The sequence below is a fragment of the Populus alba genome, chromosome 10 (genome assembly GCF_005239225.2).
Source record: "Populus alba chromosome 10, ASM523922v2, whole genome shotgun sequence".
NCBI classification, from domain to species: Eukaryota; Viridiplantae; Streptophyta; class Magnoliopsida; order Malpighiales; family Salicaceae; genus Populus; species Populus alba.
In genome coordinates, this window is record NC_133293.1 from 4,386,975 (window position 1) to 4,412,161 (window position 25,187).

The 25,187-nt window shown below is 29.7% G+C and overlaps 2 protein-coding genes across 3 annotated transcripts; one reads left to right on the top strand and one right to left on the bottom strand.

Annotated features, from left to right (window-relative positions):
• Positions 1–454: 454 nt before the first annotated feature.
• Positions 455–4,909, bottom strand: LOC118034532 (serine/arginine-rich SC35-like splicing factor SCL28). The gene is made up of 7 exons (XM_035039861.2): positions 4,552–4,909; positions 4,102–4,179; positions 3,776–3,940; positions 3,581–3,645; positions 3,379–3,418; positions 1,697–1,918; positions 455–899 (listed from the first exon to the last, which is right to left on the bottom strand). The coding sequence occupies exons 1-7, from the start codon at positions 4,728–4,730 to the stop codon at positions 890–892; spliced, it is 759 nt and encodes a 252-aa protein (XP_034895752.1). The 5' UTR covers positions 4,731–4,909; the 3' UTR covers positions 455–889.
• An 11,791-nt stretch (positions 4,910–16,700) lies between these two features.
• On the top strand, positions 16,701–23,369 carry LOC118034491 (squamosa promoter-binding-like protein 7). 2 transcript variants are annotated; one of them, XM_073411805.1, is made up of 11 exons: positions 16,701–17,440; positions 17,533–17,694; positions 17,921–18,147; positions 18,294–18,368; positions 18,473–18,580; positions 19,074–19,188; positions 19,383–19,518; positions 20,729–20,885; positions 21,764–22,306; positions 22,788–23,056; positions 23,143–23,369. In XM_073411805.1, exons 1-11 carry the CDS (start codon positions 17,383–17,385, stop codon positions 23,177–23,179), a joined length of 1,887 nt encoding a protein of 628 aa, XP_073267906.1. In that variant the 5' UTR covers positions 16,701–17,382; the 3' UTR covers positions 23,180–23,369. The 2 variants fall into 2 exon arrangements, with proteins under 2 accessions (XP_073267906.1, XP_073267905.1); XM_073411804.1 differs by having other exon boundaries at positions 16,702–17,440; positions 17,516–17,694.
• The last annotated feature ends 1,818 nt before the right edge of the window (positions 23,370–25,187 follow it).

The following is a 25,187-nucleotide window of genomic DNA, read 5'->3' on the forward strand; positions in this document are numbered from 1 at the left end:
AAATCAAATATATAATAAAAATAAAAATAAAAATAAAAATCAAATTAAATTAAATTTTAAAAGATAAATTCAAAAAAAAAATATTCAAAACAAAATATATATCATTTAAAAGCTTCAAGAAACAAATTTAATATAATTAAAAAATATATATATTTTTAATTTTTTTACAATCTCTTGAAAGTATTTTTTATTAAAAATAAAAATTAAACAAAAAAAACAATTTTTTAAAAATCAAGTTAAATTTTCTTTAACTAGAAAGTTATTTTTGTTGGTTAAATTTTCTAATAACAAACAAACACAAAAAAAATTTACTAAAAATTTACAAAAAAATCACTTTACATTAGCGAACATGGCCTAAATTTTTGGAAAGAAAAATTGCTGGCGCAGGGATTCAAACCTGCGACCTTCGACATTGCCGCTCGCTTCAGGCGTCTGAGCTGTCATAGAATTGATGTAAAACAATTAAAAAGATGCATCAAGATGTTTTACTGTTCACATTGTATATATAAACAGTAAGGCTCTATAAGATACCCAATTCTTTTAGAGTATTTAGGTAACGAGCTCTGGAAATTACAAACACCAATTTATGGAATACTAAAATACGATGAGACTAAATTCACTTGGCATGAACATAGGTAGCCAAATAGAGTTATCAGCCAAGTCATCTAGACAGTAAGATTTCCAACAGGAACCACATGAGCAGCACAAAATATTGACATGCACGAGAATGCTTCTTAGTCACTGAGATAACAAGAACTCTAAACCAAAAGAAATCCACATATCATAGCCATATTAACATTCTTCATATAGCTTATAGTTACTCCCCCGCGGGATGATCTCCAACAGAACCGCAACCAGCATAAAATGGCAGCGTAAATAAGAACAGACATTAGCGAGAACTGCACAGAGAAAACAAAGGATCAGCACTCCAGTATTTCAAGTAATACAAAGATAAAGATGAAGGCATGCTGTCGTACTCTACATGTAGACATCTAAGAATAACCCAAGCAGAAACCATGACAAATCATTTGAACTTCATAAAAAAAGTAAGGATCACAAAAAGCCTTCTCGCTATACTACTTAAAAAACAACACTCAATGCATACTTTATAAAGTTCCCTCGCTGGCTTTTTTTTTTTTTGTATAAAGTTGTTTTAAGCAAAAGTGGATCAAGGAGAAATTACAAACAGGTGGATGAGCCATTCTCCTCATAATGAAGACAAAAACACAAAAACAAAACTAGGACAGCGCTCTATAACATCTCTGGATGCTGACTACAGACACCCCCCAAAAGCATCATATAAAAAGCTGAAAACTACATGTAATAAAGGAACGCTGTTTGCTTGAAAAATTTCAGTCTTTTTATCCCATATGGCTCATATCAGAGCAAACACTGCACTTCCATGTTCTGTAAAGGAAGAACTGTTTCTATCACTGCATCATGCATTAGACTTTGACACTTAGCTGGCTTACATCCATGTTCTGAAAACTACATGTAACAGAGCAATACCCTCAATAGTTATAGAAAAATACGATTTTGGAAATTTGAGCACTAGATGCTTTGCCAGAGTTCCTATTACATTCTAGTAAGACCTAAGACATACATTCACCTCACAATGGTTTTTTCTGAACTAAAGAGTAGATATCAAATGACTTTATTTGATAAAAAAGGAAAAAACGAAGCAGAAGGTACTTACCCATGGGATTGTGAATGCGACCTTGATGGACTACGGCTATTGGCCCTCGGAGTCCTTGACCCACGACATGCATGGTTCCTTTCCTTGGGGTTTCGGCCATTCTCCGATGGACTTAGCGACCGCTGGTCTTCCTGGAAGTCCCTCTCATCTCGTGGAGAACGAGAGCGTGAAATAGATCTTGATCTCCGTGGAGAGCAATAATCCTCCTTCACACCGTGATCCCTGTCTCAACGAACATAAAGATATATGAAAGAACTTCCCAAAATAAGTGACTAGATCAATGATGAACCTAGACAAAGAAAACAGAAATATGAAGCATATCTACTCCAGTTATAATAGATCTGTCTGAATTTGTGGTCTCATGAATAAAGCAATTTCAGTATGCATTCTTCCTTTAGATAAATGACAGATGACTTGTTTCTAGAGAAATGATATTTTTTCCTGCAGCTTCGTTGAAAATCTAATTGATCAAAATATGGCTGTTACCTGCACCTTTTCAGGGTTTCTGAACAAAATTATGATACTTGCATCCAAACAATTGACAGTTCGGCTCTATTGATCAGCATCCGATAACTTCATGGCTCTCTTTGCCCCAACATTCTAAAATCTCATATTATCTTTTTCTTGGACATTGCCATCATATCTCTACCAGTAAAACTTTGAATAGCTTTCCTTCTTTGAAGATGATTTCTTTCTTGGGCCAAATATAAGCTTTATATTCTTTCTTAACTGGATAGTATATGCAAAACAAGATATCAAACTTAAAAAAAATCCTTATTAAAAAGTTGCTCTAAAGTTTTTTATGAAAAATAAAAGAATGAATACCCTGTGATTCTAGTCGTCTCTCACATCAAGTTTGGCTATAGCCCAATTCAACTGTAGTAAACCTCACCAACCCAAATGTCAAAGAATGGGAAAGCCAAAAGCAGTTTGTAGAGAATAGCTGGTGAAGGTGAGATTATGGTCAAAACTTATTGAAAGGCACTCATTGAAAGATAAGCGTGTCGACCATCACTATGAATTCTTTTTGGAATTAATCTTTATTTATCATCTCCTTTTTCACTTTAACATCTGCAGAAACAAGGTCACCGGCAGATAACATTCAAATTCATTGAGACACATGCAATGTCAACTCTAGGCGCGTGGGAAATAAAGAAAACAAATATTAACCTCCTCTGAGCCAAGAAAACAAATGAACAAGCAATGCATCACTATATCATCATTGACAGCGATAACCATGTTGTTTGTTAGGTGGGAGTGCATCCCACATGAACTTACCAGTCACATGGGTATATGAATTTAATACTATTAATAACAAAATAATGTTACAAACTCATACTATTCACAGAAAGATAAAATGCTCCATCCATTTCATGGTATATGGAAAGACATACAGCAATCCTCTATGATTTCATGCCACTATTCCTAAGGTTGAAACTCTAATATCTCCTAAATGAAAGTGATAAGTGTAGAAGTGACAAAAGAAATAAGCAGCTTAATCTCGTGAAAAAACTGCTGGTATGCAGAAGCTTACGGTTGTAAGATACAATTCACTAGCATTGAAATGAAAAAAAAAAATTAATGCATGTTGCAAAAGGATATGAGAAAGGAAATGCCATGACAAGAACATGTAACAGCATCACAAAGAAAGCAAAACAGATACTGAACAGATAAAATCAAACCTCGAATCATGCCTGGCAGGTGAAGGTGAGCGTGAGTAGGCTGTCAATGAAAAAATCCAACAGTTCATCAAAATTATTCAAGGAAAAATTCATTGATTTCAAAAACAGATCACTTGCATAATAAGGTTTAGATAAAACCACAAAATTTTGAAGAATATTTTGATAAAGTCAGATAAATTTACAAGGGAAAATTTGAACTAACAACGATATCGATGTCTTGGGGACCTTGGTGGTGTTCTCCCTCCATGGCTGCCTCCATGTCGGTCACTAGAAATAAAATTTAAAAAGAATTAGTTAGCTAATGAATTAAAAGTGCTGTTTCAGTTGAACAGAAAAATTGATACAATAAGAACTGAATAAAGATGAATCACTGGAGTCAAGTAAGTTATTGACACACCTTGTACGAGGAGTTCTGCGCATTTCTTGAGGTGTTTTTCTGTTCTCCTCGGCAAAGACAATTCTTATCTCACGTCCACCAATGATTTTATGGTCCATACGTTTTTTTGCTTCAGCTGCATCTTCACCGTAACGATACTTCACAAATCCAAACCCTCGTGGTTCCCTGTAATCACAGCAACACAAAAATCATAAAAAAACTAACCATCAACCAAACTAATCAATATTGTGATGAAGAAATAAAGCATAGAAACACCAACATTAACATGTCAGGCACAAAACAACTGAAAACCAAACACCACTTATACAATAAAAACAAGCAATTACCCAGTGTAGTAATTCTTGGGCAGATAAATATCTTTCAAAGGACCAAATTTCTCAAATGGCCCCCTAAGATCTTCAGGCCTGCAGAACATACATGACCAGTAAGTTTTTTATTTTAATAGATCAACAGACAGGAATCGGACATTTAAAATTCAGTTGACGAAGATTCAAACTTAAATAACTGCATAAAAACCATGTCCCTTATAAATTAACAGCCAAGGTATTAAACAAGAATTGAAACAATACGAGTGTAATCACCTAATTAAAAATATTCAACAATAATATTACACGACTTGAATAAATAAATGTTCAAAATTCAGTTCACACTTACCATCGAAGATTCCAATGTTAGTTAATAAACTTAAATGGTAGCACAAAAACTGTCCTCAAGCCGAATTGATTAGTAAAAATTGCAAAAACAATTAAACAATAGAGAGAGAAAGAGCAAAGGACCTGGCGTCGAGAGGGAGATTGCGAATGAGTAAGCCAGATGGAGCAGGAGAGCGACGGTCACGGTAAGAACGGGTGTCACGGTGGCGATCTTCGTCATCGTATCGCTTACGGCCCCGAGGAGGGGTTCGGCTACGGCGACCAGGACTGTAGCTTCTGCTCCGGCTTCTGTGCCTTGGCATTGTTGTTTAGATTGGCGAGACTATTGTTGTTGGAATGAAGAGGAGTGGTTTTATATATATATATATAGATAAGGCAAAACCCTAACCCTAACCCTTGAGAGGGGTTTGTGTGTTTCGAAAGTTTTGGAGGGAGGGAGAATGCGAATGAGATAAGCTAGGTTAGTAGGTGATGCTTTGTCAAAGACAAGGGAAAATCACCGATACCCCTCTAGTTTAAATTTATTAGATACTTGATTTGTGAGTTAAATATTTTTAAAAAAAAAAAACAAAAATTATATATATAGATTTTTTTTAATATATTTTTGTATTTAAAAAAGTTTTAAATAAAAATTAAAAAATTTATACATACATAATCAAATATATTAGAAACCATGAGTGTTTATAAATTAAAAAAATTATAAATAATAATTAAAAAAATTAAGACAGATATAAATAAAAAATATTTAATCTCACAAAACATGATTAAAATTGAGATTTATCCAGGTATATTTGTTAAATTTATTTTTTAAAATAATATTTTTATTTAGTAAATAATAATAAAAATACATACCCAAATTAAATAATTGAATACAATAAAATGGAAAAAAACATTGTGCAAGGTTGCACATATTATAAATATTATTTGAAAATATCAAAAATAAATTTCATCTATACAACAAATTATAAAAAATATAGATGAATTATAAAAACTCTTCAAAATTTAAATGTATAATCAAGAAAATAATTATCATTTAAAATATGATTTCTAAACAAAATGAAAGAGAGAATGGATATTAATATAAATATAAATAAAAAAATTAGAGAAAAACCCATATAAAAAATCATTAATTTTAAAAAAATAATTAGAAAAAAAAGGTTAAATATTGTTGGGTCTAGCCCATTTTGTCAGGCCCTACGTGACTAAGCCTTAATTTTTTGTTGCAACTAAGGTAGACGATAACTTTTTTGAAAAACAAATCAAACTATGTATCATTTGATTTGTCTAGATTTTGACAATTATGGTGGTTGAGAAATCGAGACTTAAGTTCTTTTCACCAAAAAACAAGTTTTCCAACCCCTTTTTGATTAAAAACACCTTTGAAATTGTTATAAATCTAACCATCACCTCAAAAAAAAACCAAAAAATAATCTAAAAAATAAAAATTAACCCAAAATTAAAAATTAAACTGAGTTCATATATATTTTTTCATGAATTTTAAAGATAAAAAAACACTTAATATGAACTCCTATCATCAAATGGAACTATTTGACACACCACATCAACCATTTTGGTGGCATAAATTAGTGTCAATTATATTTTTCTCTCTCTGCCGCTGGAATCCAACAACGTCTCTCTCTCTTCTCTCAAAACCAGGGACTAAAATATAACAAAAATAAATTGTTATACCAAAATTGAATTTAAAAAAAAAAAAAGCAAGGCACCAAAATGTATAATTTGTGTTATTATGAAAGTTAGAGGACCAAAGTATATCTTTCCTGAAACTTTTGGAATGTCACCCACGTTCACCGTTTTTTTTCATTTAGTCCTTATTCTTTCAATCCAACCATTGACTAAGAAATCAGAAGTAATTGGCCTTAAATTATAATCAAATCACCTAAAATAAAACTTTAAGGATCAAGATGAATTGTGAAAAATAAACAGGGCCATCCAAAGTGATTTGTGTGTGCGTGAACAGTATTAGTGTCTATAGTAAATATCTCACGTGTTTTAATATTTAGTATAATTTGACCCAGGCCCATCACGTATCAGATGAAAAAACCTTTTGAGCAAAAACAATATATTTAGTTGAATAATAAAAACCAAAGTTGAATGATGAAAATCAAAAGGATAATAAGCTAAAAAAAAATCTCAACATGTATTAACTCATTAAGCTTGTGACCCAAGTCATTTGACTAAAAATAATAAATTTGAAAAAACTTTAAAGCCCAATATTCAATTAATTAATTAAGTGGTAAAAGGTAAAATTAAAAAAAAAAATCAAACACACAAAACGATATAAAAAATAGAAATTATAAGCCAAAAAAAGGCTTGAGCTCACCTGGGTCAACCCACTAAACCCACAAGTCAGGTTATGAGATCATGATAACTCGGGAAAAAAAAATAAAGAAAATCATGAAACTCAATTTTTTTTTTTTTTTTAAAAAAAAAATGTTGAATCATGAGATGGGAAAATAAAAAGTCCTAAAACAATTGATGTCAACCATTGTCCCGAGCCATTTGATCTGAAGAAGCAAATATAGAAGAAACACGAAGACCAATTCTCAACAAATCAAATATTAAATGATGAAATTTTTAAAAAGAATCAATCACACAAAATGATTCAAAAAATATATAATTAAAAGCAAAAAAAAAAAGATGTTAACCCACCCAGGTTAACTCGTCAAACTCACAAGCTAAGTAATGAGATCAGGATAACCCTATAAAAGGAAAACAAAGAAAAAAATGAATCCTATTTTAAAAAAAAAATCAAAACCGAGTAGTGAGAACGAAAAAGAAAATAAGTAAAAAAACAACATGAGTCCATGTTAGCTTATAAAACTCGTGTCCCGGACCATTTGATTAGAAGCAACAAACCTAGAAAAACCACGAAACTCAATTCTTAACAAATTAAAAGTCAAATGATAAAATTGAATAAAAAACCAATCACAAAAAAAAAATCCAAAAGAAAAAAGGATAGAAAAAAAATAAAATAAGGATTGAATGTGAAAAAAAATGAGAGAAAGGATAATTTTGGATTAAAGAGCTAAATTAAAAAAAAATCAATTCCATAAAGAATTAAAAAAAGAAACCATTAAAATAATGAGGATCAAATTTAAAAAAACAAATTGATTAAATGATGAAATTGAAAACAATTGAAAGTTTACAAATTTGAATAAATAAAAATTTTAAATTGAAAGATAAAATTTAAAACATATAAAAAACTTACAAGAGGGTCAATGAAAATAAATTCAAATCAAAAGAACGAAAGTTGATACTCAAATATCCCTGTATAAGGGGTGAGAGATAAAAGGGAAAAAAAAAAGATCGTTGGCGACAATCCAAATGAAATTTAGTCATATGTGTCACCACCCCAAGAAGAAGAGGCCAAGACAATTGAAACCTCATTATGGAAGGTGACATTTGATCGCCGGACAAACCCTCATGAGCTGCCCAAAGGGTGCGAGAGTTGCCACGCATAATGTTTTTAATAATATTTACACAATTAACCCCAACCTGACTTGATAATTACAAAAAAACATTAGTGCAAATACAAAAATGGCCTTGAATGTAAGCTATTGAAAATTCATTTCCAATAGCATGTGAGTTATTTAACTATTCATTAAAAACGAAAGAGATGAAAATGCCGTTAAAATATCAAATGAAGGTACAGTGAAATTATTAAATTATCCCAAATATGATGGTTTCTTTTTTTTTAGGACAAAAGAGGTATTTCACCCTATAATATGGAAATGCTACTTGTTTCCATTTTTTTTTTTTTTTTAACTTTGATCTCTTATCTTTCAATCTCACCCTCCCCTAAAAATTTAGCCTAAATTGACTTCTAATTTGGTCCAATAAAGGTTAAATAAAAAAAATAGATGAAAAAATGACACAATGAACAACCCGCCCATGGTCTTTTATGAGAGATCCACAGTGCATTTTACATACTAAATTACCCACTCCATTTAGATTTTACTTATAATATTTTGTTGTATTGGCCCCTCTATATGATTTTCATCTATGGCAATCTTTTTGTTAAAAAGTTGCTATTGAAAATTCATTTCCAATAGCATGTGAGTTATTTAACTATTCATTAAAAACGAAAGAGATGAAAATGCCGTTAAAATATCAAATGAAGGTACAATGAAATTATTAAATTATCCCAAATATGATGGTTTCTTTTTTTTTTAGGACAAAAGAGGTATTTCACCCTATAATATGGAAATGCTACTTGTTTCCATTTTTTTTTTTTTTTTAACTTTGATCTCTTATCTTTCAATCTCACCCTCCCCTAAAAATTTAGCCTAAATTGACCTCTAATTTGGTCCAATAAAGGTTAAATAAAAAAAATAGATGAAAAAATGACACAATGAACAACCCGTCCATGGTCTTTTATGAGAGATCCACAGTGCATTTTACATACTAAATTACCCACTCCATTTAGATTTTACTTATAATATTTTGTTGTATTGGCCCCTCTATATGATTTTCATCTATGGCAATCTTTTTGTTAAAAAGTTGGTATTGATTAATCCTTTCATCCAAGTCCAACTCCCTTGCATAGTCTTATTAGTTGACTAAAATAAAAGGTCTAAATCATAAATGCCCCTCTAGTTTCAATTTTGGTCATGTTGACTTTTTATATGAATTTAATATCTTATAACCTATATACTATATAATACAATTGATATTTGTTCATCCATCCATTTAACTCTTATATACAATTCCATTAATTGTCTTAAATAAAAGACAAAGTTTTATGATAGTTGTAAATAAACTAGATTGGTGGCCCACAAGAAAAAATATAGCTTTAAATTTTTTTTAAGGCATTGCAAACATGTTTTGAAAATGTAAGACAAAACCACGACTAGGGTCTTAGACTCAATTTGTCAAATAAGATAGTATTATTTAGTTAGATCATAAAAAAAAAAAAAGATAGCAATAATACATGAACTGAATTAAACAAAAAAAAAAAAGCATGATAATCTACACAGAAAGATCGTTTGTCAAATGAGGGGAAGTGATAAATCTCAATTCCTAGCCAACCAAATGTGGAAAGAAGAAATTCAAAAACAAAGACAAAAATAAAATAAAATTAGAGCCCAACCAAGAAAACCACGGAGTCCAATCTCAAAAGAACCTAATGTTGAAGAATGGAGTTAAAAAAAAATCAGTGTAAAAAAATAAATGCTAAAAAAAAGGATTGAAAAAAAAAAACAATATAGCTCAATTCTCAACCAACCTAATATAGAATGATGAAATAGAAAAAAAATGACAAAAAAGATTAAAAAAAATACCAACAAACCTAGTTACTCGGATTGTGCGAATGAGATAACCCAATGGAAGGCAAAATGAGAAAAATTATGAAGCTCAATTATAAAATTAACAAAGTTTTGAAGGATAAAATAAAAAAAATATATTAAATTTTTTAAAAATTGCAAGACAATACCCAAATTAACATAGGCTAACCATTAAACTTATGACCTAAATCACGAGATTGAGATAATTTCATTAACAAAAACCGAAGAAAATCATGAAGCTTAACTTTCAAAAGATCAAAAGTTTAAGGATGAAGTTGAAAAGGTATGTCATAGTAAAAAATTAGACCCTAAAAAAAAGATTGATATCAATCTGAATTAATTTTTTAAACCTACGACTCAAGTCTTAAGACTAGGATCACTTTATCGAGAAAAACAACAAAGCTCAATTCCCAACCAATGTGATGTTAAAAAGTGAAATTGGAAAAAAAAACATTAATTTTATAAAAGGACTTAAACAAAAATTGGTGATAAAAAGAATGCGGATCAAATCTGAATTAAAAAAGATTGAGAGCACAACTTACAATTTTATATTAAAGGGTGAAATTGAAAAAAATCAATTTTACAAAAGGACCCAAAATAAAAATAGAAATCAAAAGAATGAGGTCTAAATTCTAAAAAACAAAATGAGATGACAACTTCAATTTGTTTACTGAACAATGAAATTAAAAAGAAAAAACAATTTTTACAAAAGGCCTCAAATACTAAAATTGAAATGACAATAAAAGAAGACGACAACTTTGAATTTTAGATGGAGTGGCTTGAATTTCAAGGAAAGAGAGAAAAGAGGGAAATAATAAATAAATAGTCGTTGTATAAACCATCATAATTTAGATATCACAAACCACCTCAAATGGAAGACCACGATGCGTCGCTTCTAAAATTATCATAGAAGGTGTTTTTTGTCATTGTAGGAAGTCACATGCACTACAACTTCCTCCATTTGTCAGTGTGTGTATTGCAAGTGTCAGCCATTGGTCACTCGACTGTTAACTTTAGTACCCCATATTTCTTTTAGTACCAAATTTAGTCCTCCTAGTTGCTCTATATCAATAGAATTTAGTTTTGTTTTGATAAACCGAGTATCAAAAGAGCAATGATACTTTTCCTCAATTTGCGAGATCTGTATATATTGCAATGAAAATAATCAATTTTCCAAAAAAGTCAAATTCAAAAGGATAATTTTTTTAAAAAAAAGTTGAGTAATAAAAAAAAATTGCCTGGATTTTTTCCCTGCCCGTGCGACCCGTACCTGATGGGATAAAATTAAAAGGGCTTGATACTTGCCAAAACTTTACCTTCAATCTTCAAAGCTTTGATTACTCTAAATTAATATAATTGAAATTTATTTTTCTAAACCGGGCATCAATGAAGCAATGAAATATTTTTTCGTAGGCATACAAAACAACATGCTAAGCTCAATCTTAAATTATTGCAAACGGCAAAGTACCAAAAGACAATGAGGATCAAAACATAAAATAATAAAAGATAATAAAAAATAAAAAAGAGAAATTACTATTAATCTCTCTTTGTGTACATTAATTCCAGGAGATTTAGTTTTTTTTATATATAATAATACAATATAATAATACATTAAATTCTTAAAATTAAGAAAAAAATGAAATAAAAAACAGTTATGTAGCTGCATTTTAGTTTTTTAGAGCTATTAACGGCATGTTTGGAAATGTGGTTGTGGTTATTTTTCAAAGTATTTTTCGTGTTGAAATACATCAAAATAATGTTTTTTTTTTATTTTATAAAAATTTTGCTATCAATGCATCAAATCAATCTAAAATACATAAAAAAATAATTTTTAGTAAAAAAAAATTTTAAAATTTTTGCGAAGTGTCAAGTGTGTTTGACAGTGTGGTTGCAATTGTTTTTCAAATAATTTTTCATGTTAAAATGCATGCCAATAATTTTTTTTTTATTTTTAAAAAATTATTTTTGATATCGGTATATCAAAATAATTAGAAAAACATTAAAAACATATTAATTTGAAGTTAATAAAAAAATTAATTTTTTTAAAAAATACTTTTAAAATATAGAAATAAATAGTTCATAAATCATTGTTTTGGTTCTGATTACAAGTGTGGATGACACATGGATGAAGATACAAGGGTTGTTTTTTTTTTTTTAATAATTTTTTATTAAAATTAATACTTTTATGTTTGTTATTTTTTTACATGTTAATATCAAAAATATTTTTTAAAACATAACAAATATTATTTTTATATATTTTTAAATAAATAACTATTACACATAATATTTTAAACTGAAATCCATAACCATATGTAAGAAGCATCGACTTTGTTTCGAAATATTTTATTTGACAAAAATATTATTTAAATCTTAATAACCATCACGGGATCTTATTGGTAAATATTAATACATTGTCTTACTTTATTCTTTTTATATAGCAATACAAGATATTTTTAAATTCAACTCTATCTTAAATAATACAAAATAAACTTTTTAAATTGCCCCTAACCTGGATAGTACCTTATCGGCACTTTATTCTAGCTATTAAAACTATAGAAATGCTTAAAAATAGGTCAAAACAATATTCAAAATATAAGAAATAATAAAAATTTATTAAATTATTAAATTACATCCTTGATTTTTTTTATATGATATATTTTATTATTATCTTTTTTTAATCATTTAAACAAAAAGATTCATAAAAAAATTTATTGTTAGTTTTTATTATGCTACTAATATTTTAAAAACATACTCATTAAAATAAAATAATTTGTGAAAATTTATTTTCACGCATGCATTTTTAATTTATATTCATATCACACAAAATTAAAATAATAAGTGATAAAATTATGTCAAAGTTTAGCGGTTCATTAAATCAAACTATTTTTTTATTATTTTTCATCGGAAATCTTTGGTTATTTTTCTGATATTATCTTTCACTTCTTAAGAGAAAAATATTTATATTTTTTAACAAATCCACTTATATGAATCAAGGCCAATTAAAAAGTAGAATTATTTGAATTTATATTCTTAATATTTTTTCTCATGATAAAAAAAAATCTTTGAAGTAAAGAGATTTGTAATGATAATGTTAATATAATTATATTAAGTTTTAGCGGAACCTTGCATTAAGCTATTATTCATATTTGTAGCATTTGTATGTATAGATGTTTATATTCAAATAATATATTGTTTATATTTCATTTTAAAAAGCAACCACTACTATATTTTCAGATATTTTTTTAATGAAGTACCATGACTTGAACCACAAATCAAAATCACACCATCATATCTCTTTATCAACTTTGGCTCTATTTGATATTGTGATTCAATTGTATTTAAAAAAAATTGAATTTTTTTAGTTTCAAATTAATATTTTTTGTGTTTTTTTTTTATTTTGATGTGTTGATATCAATAATAAATTTAAAATAATAATAATAAAATATAATTTTAATACATTTCAAAACAAAAGATATTTTAAAAAGTGATCTTTACCACATTACCAAACATTTCTTTCATTAAACAAGACATTGTGAAGGTTGAGTTTATATTGATATTTGCACGAGGACTACTATTAGCTCGACTTCGTGGATGGCTCCAGTATCTAATTTACTTGCTCCTAAGCTGAATTGGGTATAAGGATGACAATTTAATATAAACTTGATGGATTTTGACTTGAACCGACTTGTACCTTATCCAATGGATAATAAATATGCTATGAATATTATTAAACCCGTCCCGAAACCCGACTAAGACCTAGCATGAGATATATCTTTATATTACATAGATATATACATATAGAACATTTATATTTTCTTATTCCAATATAACATATACATATCTCAATATTAACATAATACACACAACATATGTGTTTTTTTATCATTTGATATATATTTACATACTTCAATATATATATATATATATATATATATATATATTACAAATTTATTTTATATTAAATAATAAATAACTTTAGGATGATGAATACTGAAACCAATAAATAAGTTATGAATATTTAAATTCCTCACTGAAAAGTAATGGATATTACATGGATATAAAGAAACTCAACCCAAGGGTGTTATTGTCATCCGTAGTTGGATCTTAAAAAAAAACAATAAATAGATGATTCGGTTTGATTTTGTCGATCCAACATGTCAACTCAAAACACGGTCAAAATTCACTAACTTTCTTAAAAGAATTTCAAAATAATATCATTATGACTTAAAAAAAACTAGGTTAACTTGATTGCTCCAAGTAAACCTCAATTTAGGGGTGTCTAGGGGCGTTTTAATCGAAGTTTTCAAAAATTTTGATTTTTTTGTTTCAAATTAAAGTTTTTTGGATCATTTTGATGTGTTGATATTAAAAATAAATTTTATAAAATAAAAAACTTTATTTTAATATACTTCAAAGAGAAAAAACACTTCGAAAAGTAATAAGCACTGTTTTAAACACTCTCTTAGTGTGTGTTTAGCATTGTGGTAGTTTTTGACATTATGGTTTGAAGGTAGGTTCAAGAAAAGTTACTAATCATTACTTTTTTGTAATCAAAATTTTAAGAGAGGGTTTTCAATGAGATCCATATGGATCTTTAGTATATGTTAATTAACTAAATATTTTTAAAATTTGATAACCTCTATTGACATTGCATGGGATTGCGGTTAAACCGTGTTTATAAAAATTTTTGATCTTTTTAGTTTTAAATTATTATTTTTGTGTGTTTTTTATTTTGATAAATTGATGTTAAAAATAAATATTTTAATATATTTTTAAAAGTAAATTTTTTTTTTGAACTTTTACAACTCTCCTAAACAATAACTTAATACTTCCACATATGTTTTTTATTTTTTATTTTTTTTTTTATTTTTTATGGTCTTAGAGCATCTACAAGGAAGAGCTAAAAGGAAACGACAATTTTTTTTTTTTGGCATTCATTCTACTTTTTTTATAGCTCTATTAGTCAAAAAAACTAAAAACTTGTTTAATATATTTTTATGAAAAAAAAGAGGTTTTGACTAGATTGTATAAATAATTATATCAATAAAAAATATATTAAAATATAATTAATTTGACTAAATAATTTTTTCATTAAAGTACATATATAAAAAAATATTATATTTATCATCTCAAAAAACCTATATTACTAATTAACTCTTCTAGATAACTTATCATTTATGAACTTAGAATTTATTTTAAAAGTGTTGTTGTGATTGATTTTTAAATTTTTTTTTATTTAAAAATATATTAAAATAATATTTTTTTTATTTAAAAAAAATATTTTTGATATTAGCACATCAAAATGATTTAAAAATAATAATAAAATATTAATTTAAAATAAAAAATAAAAAAAAATTTTTAATTTTTTTTTAAAATACCAAAATAAGCAGGAATTGTGAAATAGACGGCAGTGTCGGATGCGCTTCTGAACGTGTTTTTACTTCGTAAGCTTGCACCTCGAAAATGGCAATCCCGATAGGCAACTTTTAAAATCTGCCTTGACTTCTTCTAATTTAATAAAAAAAATCTGCTCTTAAGGGAAAGATATGTCGTCACTTTTAAATCTGTTTGGAAATTGATGCAAACTCTATTATTTTAAATTTAAATTTTTTTATTTAAAAATATTTTTTTTATTTTTTTAAAATTGTTTTTATGAATTAATATTAAAAATAACTTTTAAAAAATAAAAAAAATTTATTTTAATATATTTCTAAACTTGCTTTCAGTACATCCCAAACCTCCCAATAAACTTAATTAAGAGATTTTTTAATTTTATATTTTAAAAATATATTTGAAAAAAATAATTTTTTTATTTGTTTTAAGATATTTTATTTTTTTATTTTTAAATTATTTTAATGTATTGAAATAAAAAAATATTTTAATATATTTTAAAATAAAAAATATTTTCAAAAATAATTGTTATATAAAACCAAGTTAAGGGAGGCCATTTAAAGGCACCCTTAGAATTTGGAGATGTAAAAAACGGAGGTGTTAAGTATAATGGTAAATATTTTGTTTAAAGTATATATTTTTAAAATATATATTAAAATAATATATATTTTAATTTTTTTAAAATTTATTTTAAATATTAGCATATTAAAATGATGTAAAATATTAAAAAAATAATTTAAAATAATTTTTTTTTTAAAACACTCCAGTTCAATCATGTCAGCACACAATTAATATGAATAATATTTATCATCTAATTTCTTTTTATATTTAACAACACAGTTTAGAATATGTTTTAAATCCTTTGAATTGAATTGAAATCTTTTATATTTAACAACACACAATTAATATGAATAATATTTAAGAATTAATTTTAAATAAAATTTAATTTTTAAAATACTAAAAAAATTAAATTAGAGGTCAACTCTCTCTAAACAAAACTCAAATTATAAATTGGGAGGGTTGACTCTAAAACAATATTATCTTGATTTTTTTAAATATTAATATATTGATTAACAAAATTTGACCGAATGATATCTAAATATTTAATAAACTTAATTATTATTTTTTATATATATTTTAAACCAAACGGTCTCAATCTCGAATAACAAAATCCCATGTCATCCCGCTATCCTACTCCAGTTTTAAAACGACGCTACACGCACTAACTTCAATTTTCTCAATTGCTTTTTTAAACACAAGCCAGACGACATTTATCTATAAGGGTAACGCTAAGTACACTCTTTTTTTTTTTTTTAATTTTTTTTTGAGGATGATTCTATTTTTTGGAAAACTGTTTTTCAAATTTTTTTTTTTATTAAAATTGAATACGGTTTGTACTTTTTAGATCGTTTAAATATACTAATATTAAAAATAATTTTTTAAAAAATAAAAAAATATTATTAACATGTTTTTCAGCACAAAAAATTATTTAAAAAATAACCGCTAGAATACTCCTCATCACCCTCCCGTATCCTATCCTAGCTGTTTACAAATCATATTCAACAGCGCGTGCCACAAAATGCAGCGTAACATGTCGACACAATAAGCTAACTTCTCTCTCTAATAATAAAATACAAACCTATTCAACGACTTCGATTCACCACCTACCCAGCCATAACCCAACCACCGGACCCCTCCTTTCCCGTCTCCTCTACGCCAATAAAAACCCCCCCAATTCCAAAAGCTTAGGGTTTTGTATCTTTATTTCCTCCTCTAATCATGGAGACCTCCTCCTCCTCCTCTCATCCGCCTCCTCCCCCACCACCACAACAAGACGGCGACATTGAAATCCACCATCCTCCGGTCACCACCGAATGAGACTGGGGCGATCTCCTGGACTTCACCGTGGACGATCAATTCCCTCTCTCTTTCGATACAGTTGTTGACGTCACACAACCTATTGACAATCCAACGCCTGAAGTCGAGTCTCAACAGCTTGAAGCTCCTGTTTCTGATCGGGTAAGGAAGCGAGACCCGAGGTTGACCTGCTCCAATTTTCTAGCGGGTATAGTACCGTGTGCGTGTCCGGAGATGGACGAATTATTACTAGAGGAAGAGGCTGCTCTATCTGGAAAAAAACGGGCGAGGGTTGCTCGTGCCGGGTCGAGTATTGCTAGGTGTCAAGTACCGAGTTGTGAAGCGGATATTAGTGAACTTAAAGGGTATCATAGAAGACACAGGGTTTGCTTAGGGTGTGCTAATGCTACTGCTGTTGTCCTTGATGGGGAAACTAAAAGATACTGTCAACAGTGTGGCAAGTTAGTGTTTTTTGATATCAAATTCCCGTGCTTTATTAAAAAATCGAGTTCTTATTGTATGACATTTGATGGCAGGTTTCATGTGTTATCAGATTTTGATGAAGGGAAAAGGAGTTGTAGAAGGAAATTAGAGAGGCATAATAATAGAAGGAGAAGGAAGCCAGCTGATTCTAGTAAGGGCAGTGCAGGTGATAAGGAAGTTCAAAAGGATTTGCTAACTGAAGATACTACTTGTGATGCTGAAGCTGGCAAAGGTTTCTCTCTTTATATATATATATGTTATTTTTACCGAAGAAAGGGAATAGTCTATCACATTTATACTACAGTATACCATTTTATACGGAATTTAAATCCCTGTTATGTGCTGAAGCAAAAGATTTTTTGTCAAGGATTGTAAAGAGATTCATGTTCCATTTCCAATTTCTAAGTGAACCAAGTGTGGCATTTGGTGTGCGGCCTGATGTATTCTATGTGGTGCAGATGGTTTGTGGTCCAGTAGTCAGGTGGTGGAGAAAGAAGGGTTGGTTGAGTCTGAAGATGGACGCATTTCAGCCTTGAGCTCTGATCCTATTTCTCAAAATGTTAATAGTGATAGTGGAGTCTCTTTCACGGCTTCTGGGGACACGCGAATGGATTGTGGGAGAGATGATTCCAAACTTCCATTTTCTCCTTCAATTTGTGACAACAAGAGTGCTTACTCATCCATGGTTGGTCTCTATTATTTTGTGGATTCCGTGTTTTTGCATGCTTGATTTTGTTCGTTGCTTTTTTTCTTTTCTTTATTTATTATTGTTATTATTATTAAATTTGTGGAGTTGTGGTTGTATAAACTGATCTGGATTTTTTCTTGTAGTGCCCGACAGGTCGGATCTCATTCAAGCTTTATGATTGGAATCCGGCAGAATTCCCTAGAAGGCTTCGACACCAAGTATTTTAAAGAATTATATTACAGTTTAGTATTTGAATGATAATTAATTTATATACAGTTAAGGATATCAGGGATTGGTTGACAGGTGGTAACTGTATTTACAGATATTCAAATGGTTGGCCAGTATGCCTGTGGAGTTGGAGGGATATATTCGTCCTGGATGTACAATCCTGACTGCATTTCTAGCGATGCCAACATTTATGTGGGTGAAGGTAATATATTAGATGCTATCTAATATAATCTTTAGATGAATTTAGAGTTTTTGACAAGATGCCATCTACAATAGTGCACATGCACGCTCTTTGTTATATCTATATCTTCAAATAATGTTTGATTACCCCACTTCATTTTAGGTTTCATTTCAAGACCTCCAATTAGTGAATCAACAAAACTACAGGTCTCTCAATTTGTTATTTGGATTTCTGTGAATGCACAAATGTCTTAGCAGACATGTATGTTCATACTGAAATCTCAAGGCTGGGAATTGAGAGCATTCATTTGTTTATACCCATAGATGTGCATAATTGCAGATAACATTAATACCATCAAGTAAATAGTTTAGTTTAAAATTTCTAGACTGTCATGAATATTATCTCATACTCTCCCTCTCCCTCTCCCTCTCCTTTTCTTTATCCAATAAATGTTTGTTATTTTTATTAAATTCTACGCAATATTTTAATTTCAATCTTTTCCTGTATGAAACAGTTACTTGAAGATCCTACATCATATTTGAATGACCTTCTTGGTAGTGGAAAAATGCTGTCTAAAAAGGGTCGAATGCGTGTTCATCTTAATAACATGATCTTCAATGTCACAAAAGGTATGATAATTGTTTCTTTCTTAATATTTGTGTATTACAGCAGTGTATTGTACATAAAGTATGCAAGAACAAAACTAATTCAAATAACCAACCACGATTAACTGAAAGTCCCCTCTTAAATGGTTCTGTTCTTTATTCCTTTTCAATTATTTGTTCATTCCATTGTTTAATCACTGAACATTCTATTGACCTAGATGGACATTCTGTGATGAAAGTCAATGTGAAAGGGCATGCCCCAAGACTTCACTATGTTCACCCTACATGTTTTGAGGCTGGAAAGCCCATGGAGTTTGTTGTTTGTGGAAGTAATTTGCTGCAGCCCAAATTTCGGTAAGGATTTGTTGGTACAATCGATTGGTTTTTAGCATCTTCCAAGTACCATTTTGGTAGAAACATATTTTTTTCTTTTTCATCTTTGATTGCCAATACATGGAAAGATGCTTAATCGAATGAGGCTCTTCAAGGGATTATATGCAACGTGTTATAATAATTCGTTGCATTTTGAATTGACTTCTAAGTGTGTTTCGTACTTACATGTGATTGTTGCCTATCAGCCTCATTTTTAATTTGTAGGAAAAGTTGCCTTGAGGCTGGAAATCATTGTTTATGAGCACTCATAGTTAGTTCCTCATGCTTGATTCTATCTACTCTAACCCTCAATTAGTGTATAACAAGTTAGATCTCCCCTAGCATGCTAGAGACCTTCTGGCTATGACCCATTTTCATTATAAATAGTAATTGATTTGTTGATTTAAGGATGGACTCAGCTCCCTTATATGAACTCCTTAGATGCTTATTTTGTTTCACGAGGCAGCCAGGAAGAAGTTGTTATCACTTGCAGCATCTCTGTTGCATGCAGATGATGCTATCAGAACTAAAAAAAGCTGCAACATTTTCTCTGGCATCAAACTACTTACTATTCTGGAGGAGCTCATTTGTATAGGATGCACCCCCCCCCTAAATAGTCCTTGGCAACTGCATCTCATTTTCTTCTGCAGTTAACAGAGGAATGTCTTCTTATTGGTTTTTGACTTTCTGGTTGCTCTATGCTGGAAATTCATTATCATATATCAGGCTTTGTTTTTTTATATTTCTCTGCATGATAATATTAGCCTTGCTGCTCAGCTCCAAGCCGATAACATGTAAGTTGCATGCTGGAGTTCCCTTGAGCATCTTTACTAGTATTAAGAAGGTGATATCAACTCACAAACTATAGTGGGAAAAGAAGCCATTTGTAAACCAAATAATTGATAAGAGATATTTCTGTTTTTGGTGTACCTTCACCCTTTGATATCTTAATATACTAACGCCAAGTGTGCCTGAATCTAATGCAGTTTGATTCACAAGGTGGAGGATATCTGTTTTTAAACTATTTGTTGTCGACTTCTTTAACTTTGTATTTATAAACTTGCTATAACTCTAAACAAGTGTTTTTTTTTTTTTTTTAATTCCTTTTCTTTTGCATTCTAATACCTTTTATGAATTTTTTTTCTGCCATGTTCCATATTTTATGTCCCGATAAAGATGATTTTGATGGCAGGTTTCTGGTATCTTTTGCTGGGAAGTATCTCGCGCATGATTATTGTGTTGCATTACCACAAGTTCATACCGAAGGAGATTCAGGTCTTCACCATCAACTGTACAAAATACTTACCCATTGTATTGAACCTAATCTCTTAGGTCCTTTATTTATTGAGGTACGGATCATGCTTTATTTGGTTGTTCTACTGTCTATTGTTTCTTTTAACAAAGAGGCATTTGGCTATGTTTGCCAAGTTTTGGAGGACCCTCCAATTTACGTACATCTTTATGTAATGGTTTGTCATGCACTGACATATTCAAAATGAACAAGGAGATCTTATCTTTTTCCTGCATTGTTTTTTGCTATAGTTTCTTTCATGGTTTTTGCCTTTTGTTTTTCCTATCTGGAATAAAAATCAATTGTTCTGAGATGCTGAAATACCACCTGCAGGCTGAGGTGTGGGACTGATATGGTGGTCACATAGTTCCATAAGAAGTCCTAGGTTTAGATTTCCTTTTAAGTTTTTGAACCAAATTGGTTTATATTCTTAGTAAATATATAATTTCTACCACCCATTTGTTACAGTCTGATGTGGCATTTTTTTAAGGGCAATGAATTGAAATTTAAATCTTTATGTGTGAGTGAAAAAACATTGCATTCCCAAAAAACAAAAACGTGGGACACAGGGTTAACAACTTGGGAACTTTGCATATGCATTGCTGTGAGTCCAATGCCAAACTGGTCTCTTGTGCAAGAATTCTTAACCTCACCACCAAAATCCTTCTGTGTTCATGGAAACTCTTTGCAGCTATTTTATATGGCTGGTCTTGTGACTAGGCTGGTGATGAGGGTTGTTCTGGTCTTGGGACTAGGTTGCTGCACCATGTTATCTTGTTCTATCACCTGGTTACTGGTCGTATCATTGGTGCTTAGTTTTGACTTCCTGAGCCTGAAACTAGGTGCAGCCTATTTTGTTTAAACAGTATATTTCTAGTTATACAGGTCATTCAGAGCATTTTGGAAATGGTTTTTCACTACAAATATGCTCTGCAGGTTGAGAATGAGAGTGGCTTATCAAATTTTATTCCTGTGCTTATTGGGGACAGAGAAGTTTGTTCTGAAATGAAAATAATTCAGCAGAGATTTGATGTATCCCATTCGTTGATTTTTGGCTCAGAGTGTGAGGTTTCTGCAATGAGACAAACAGCTTTTTCAGAGTTTAGCATGGACATAGCTTGGTTACTAAAGGAGCCTTCTGCAGAAAATTATCAACAAACAATAACTTCTTTTCAGATTCGAAGATTCAATTCTTTGTTGAGTTTCTTGTTACATCATGAATCAATCATCATTTTGGATAAGATATTAAAAAACCTGAAGATCATGATGGACAAAAGGGAGGTCAATGGTATGTTTGATGACACTAGTGACACTAAAACAAGGCTATTACAGAGTCACATGGAGTACGCAAGCAATATTCTTCACCAAAAACTCAAGAGAAGTGAAGTTATGAAGCATCACTTGGAATGTCCTGGACAGGAGTATTGCGTTTCAGGAAGCTGCTGTGTAAGCAACAAGCCAGCAGTTATCTCCAGTGAGGTAAGAATATCAATGTTCATCTCTTCAAGGTTCTTAGCAATGTGTTTGGTTTCGTCATTTAGGATTCAAATCTTATGGAGTTTTACATGGATTTATTATTTCATTGACTGCTTATTGTTTTCTTTTTGTGGGGTTGTTGGTTGATAACTTGTTATATTGAATTTAGGAAACAAACCAGTAAAATTGTATGCACATAGAGCAAGAGGCCATATAAAAGCTGCTCATAAGTTATACATGCTTTCGGGCTGCATTGACCTTTTAAGTCCCCAAAGTATAAAAAACTCCAAACTTTGAAGTAGTTTGAGAAAAATACCAAGGACATGTTTTTTCCAAGTGCTGTTGCATCTGCAACCCCTCTAAAGTTTGAGGTTTTTGTTTTTTTTTGTTGATAATTTGTCATTGTGCAGCCGTTGTTCAGTTGTTCAATGCGTTCTTCCTTTTTAGTCCCTTGAAGGCTGATATGAATATTCTTTATTTGCAGGTCTTGGGGCAAAGACCAAATGGAGGTTTGGGGAACTCCAAATGTATTGTTAGAAGCGAGGAGGTTCCCCTTTTCAACAGAGACGACGTTATGAGAAAGAACCTAATCAACGAGAGGCCAAAGAAATCATGTGGTCTCGTTTTCTCTAACAGAGTCTTGAAGTATCGTCCTTCAGTGTTTGTAATTGCTATTATTGCTGTATGTTTTGCAGTATGCGCCCTTCTTCTCCACCCGCGAAAGGTTAGCAAACTTGCAGTATCTATACGCAGGTGCTTGATAGACAGATATTAGATGTTCAATAAGTCTCCAGATTATAATGCCCCCTCCTGATTGCTGGCTCTGTACACACTGATAGGTGGACGCATCAAGATAGATTCATGGCATTCACATAAGTTGGAGGTAACTTTAGGGTTTTGTTAGTTGCATGAGAATTCTTCGTAGGCAAATATCCAATAATCCTGTATCTTCTGTTTCCTTGTACTGACAACAGCTTGCAATCCCAACCCCAAGCCCATGTATTATCTTATTTTGCAATGATAATGATTGTATAAAAATAAATAACTTGGGAGATTCTTCTTCTTCTTCTTCTTCTTCTAATGCCACCACCAGTGAAGGTGTGATCACATCATAACGGTCTTTTTATTCATCATATGTTTTGAAACTTTTGCTAATTAGGGTTTCATTTTTCGTTTTATATATATATATATATTTTGGCTGAAACTGATTGTATTGCTCGGACTTGATTTTTCAGAAAATAAACAAATATTCTTAGAATTATACAGCTTTCATCACAAGCAGCGATGGCAGGGCCGCACCTGCATTATCTGTATCCATCACTCGATTCCGGTAGTCAGGCTGGGATAAGTGAAGGTCTTTCTCTATCCGTCGGGTACTTGTACCTGACTTGACTTGGTTTTTTTCATATTAAAAAAGAAAAATTTCACTCTTACAAATTATTGTTTCCTGTAAATCATACCATAAAAAACTTATCCAAAGAATCTCATGTACTTCTTATCATCTTTTTTTTAGCCTTGTTTAAAATATTAATACCAGATGTGATTTAAAAATACATATTGATATGAACATATATAAAAATACAAAGCTCTGTCAAAACGTTTGATTTGACCAAAATACTTTTAAAATTTAAGAATTTTCATATATATATTGAGAGGAATTTATTTGTAAATTCTAAATATACAGTCGTACTACATGTTAAAATTAAGAGTTGAACTGTGTATAAATGTGGTCTCGCGGGCCATGTATTTTTTTTCAATCAAAAAAATTATATATATAAGCTTTTTTAATGTGTTTTGTAGAAAATAAAAAAGTTCATGTATATATATATAATTAAATAAATTGATAACTATGTGTCTTAATTAAAAAAATCATAAATAATAATTAAAAACAAAACTAGAAAAATCAAGAGATATATTTAGATTAAGATATTTCATCTTGAAAGATGACATATTTATCCGGTTATGTTTGTGCTAAAAGTTTTTATTTAGTTAAATGATAATACAAATAGATATATATTAAATTAATTGAGTAAAAAAAATAGGAAAAAAATCTATATAAAACTGAACATATTAAAAATATTATTTGAAAAAAAAATTTATTTAATTTTTTTTTATTATAATTGAACCTTTGTTATTATTGTTTTTTATAGGAGACCCTTGTTTATTTTTTGAAGTTATATTTGGATCTTTTAAAGGAAAATATTTATGCTTTTTGACAAAATCTAATAATATTAAAAAGGACTCCTTGGATAAAAGATAGAATAAATTTCTTATTTGTGTCTATATCTTCAAAATAAAAGGATTTGTAAATAAAAAATATAATGTTAATATAGTGATATTAAAATTTAGTGGAGTCTTGAATAAAATTTATATTCATATCTACACCTTATGTATCTGCGTTTATATTTAGATGGTTTTATTAAAATTTTATTACTACATGGTATTTTATGGATTTTAAACTCTTGATTTTTTCATTTTCTTATAATTAATTTTAATATTTTTATAGAACTTTTATTATCACACATATAATGCATGAATAAAAAATACTAAAATACTAATATGGAGTAGTGTAATTTAAGTGGTTAAACTCTGAATTTACTTTTCCCTAAAAATTATCTAGTTAAAATATAAATCTTATGATGACTGGAGTCTACTTGTTCGTTAATTTTGGTATTACAATCCTGAATAGCTAGCATACATGCATTAGTACATCTTCCTTTGCTTCTTTTTTAAGAAAAACCTACTTAATTTATTATGCTATATTTCCAGTTTTATCCAGCTTCCTGATGAGATCCATCAGCTGCCTTCATCTTCAAATGCTGTATTATCACTTGAAGAACAAATCAATGAAAATATCACAATTTAAATTTTTATTATTTATTGT

What these genes read in the sequence shown, in the direction of transcription:
- LOC118034532 (XM_035039861.2), bottom strand. Translation starts at nt 4,730, where the DNA reads ATGCCAAGGCACAGAAGCCGGAGCAGAAGCTACAGTCCTGGTCGCCGT. An exon ending in AATCTCCCTCTCGACGCCAG is followed by an intron (nt 4,180 to 4,551) that starts GTCCTTTGCTCT and finishes TATGTTCTGCAG; the next exon opens with GCCTGAAGATCTTAGGGGGC. An exon ending in CGCAGAACTCCTCGTACAAG is followed by an intron (nt 3,646 to 3,775) that starts GTGTGTCAATAA and finishes TTTTATTTCTAG; the next exon opens with TGACCGACATGGAGGCAGCC.
- LOC118034491 (XM_073411804.1), top strand. Translation starts at nt 17,214, where the DNA reads ATGGACGAATTATTACTAGAGGAAGAGGCTGCTCTATCTGGAAAAAAA. An exon ending in TGATGCTGAAGCTGGCAAAG is followed by an intron (nt 17,695 to 17,920) that starts GTTTCTCTCTTT and finishes TATGTGGTGCAG; the next exon opens with ATGGTTTGTGGTCCAGTAGT. An exon ending in CAACATTTATGTGGGTGAAG is followed by an intron (nt 18,581 to 19,073) that starts GTAATATATTAG and finishes TGTATGAAACAG; the next exon opens with TTACTTGAAGATCCTACATC.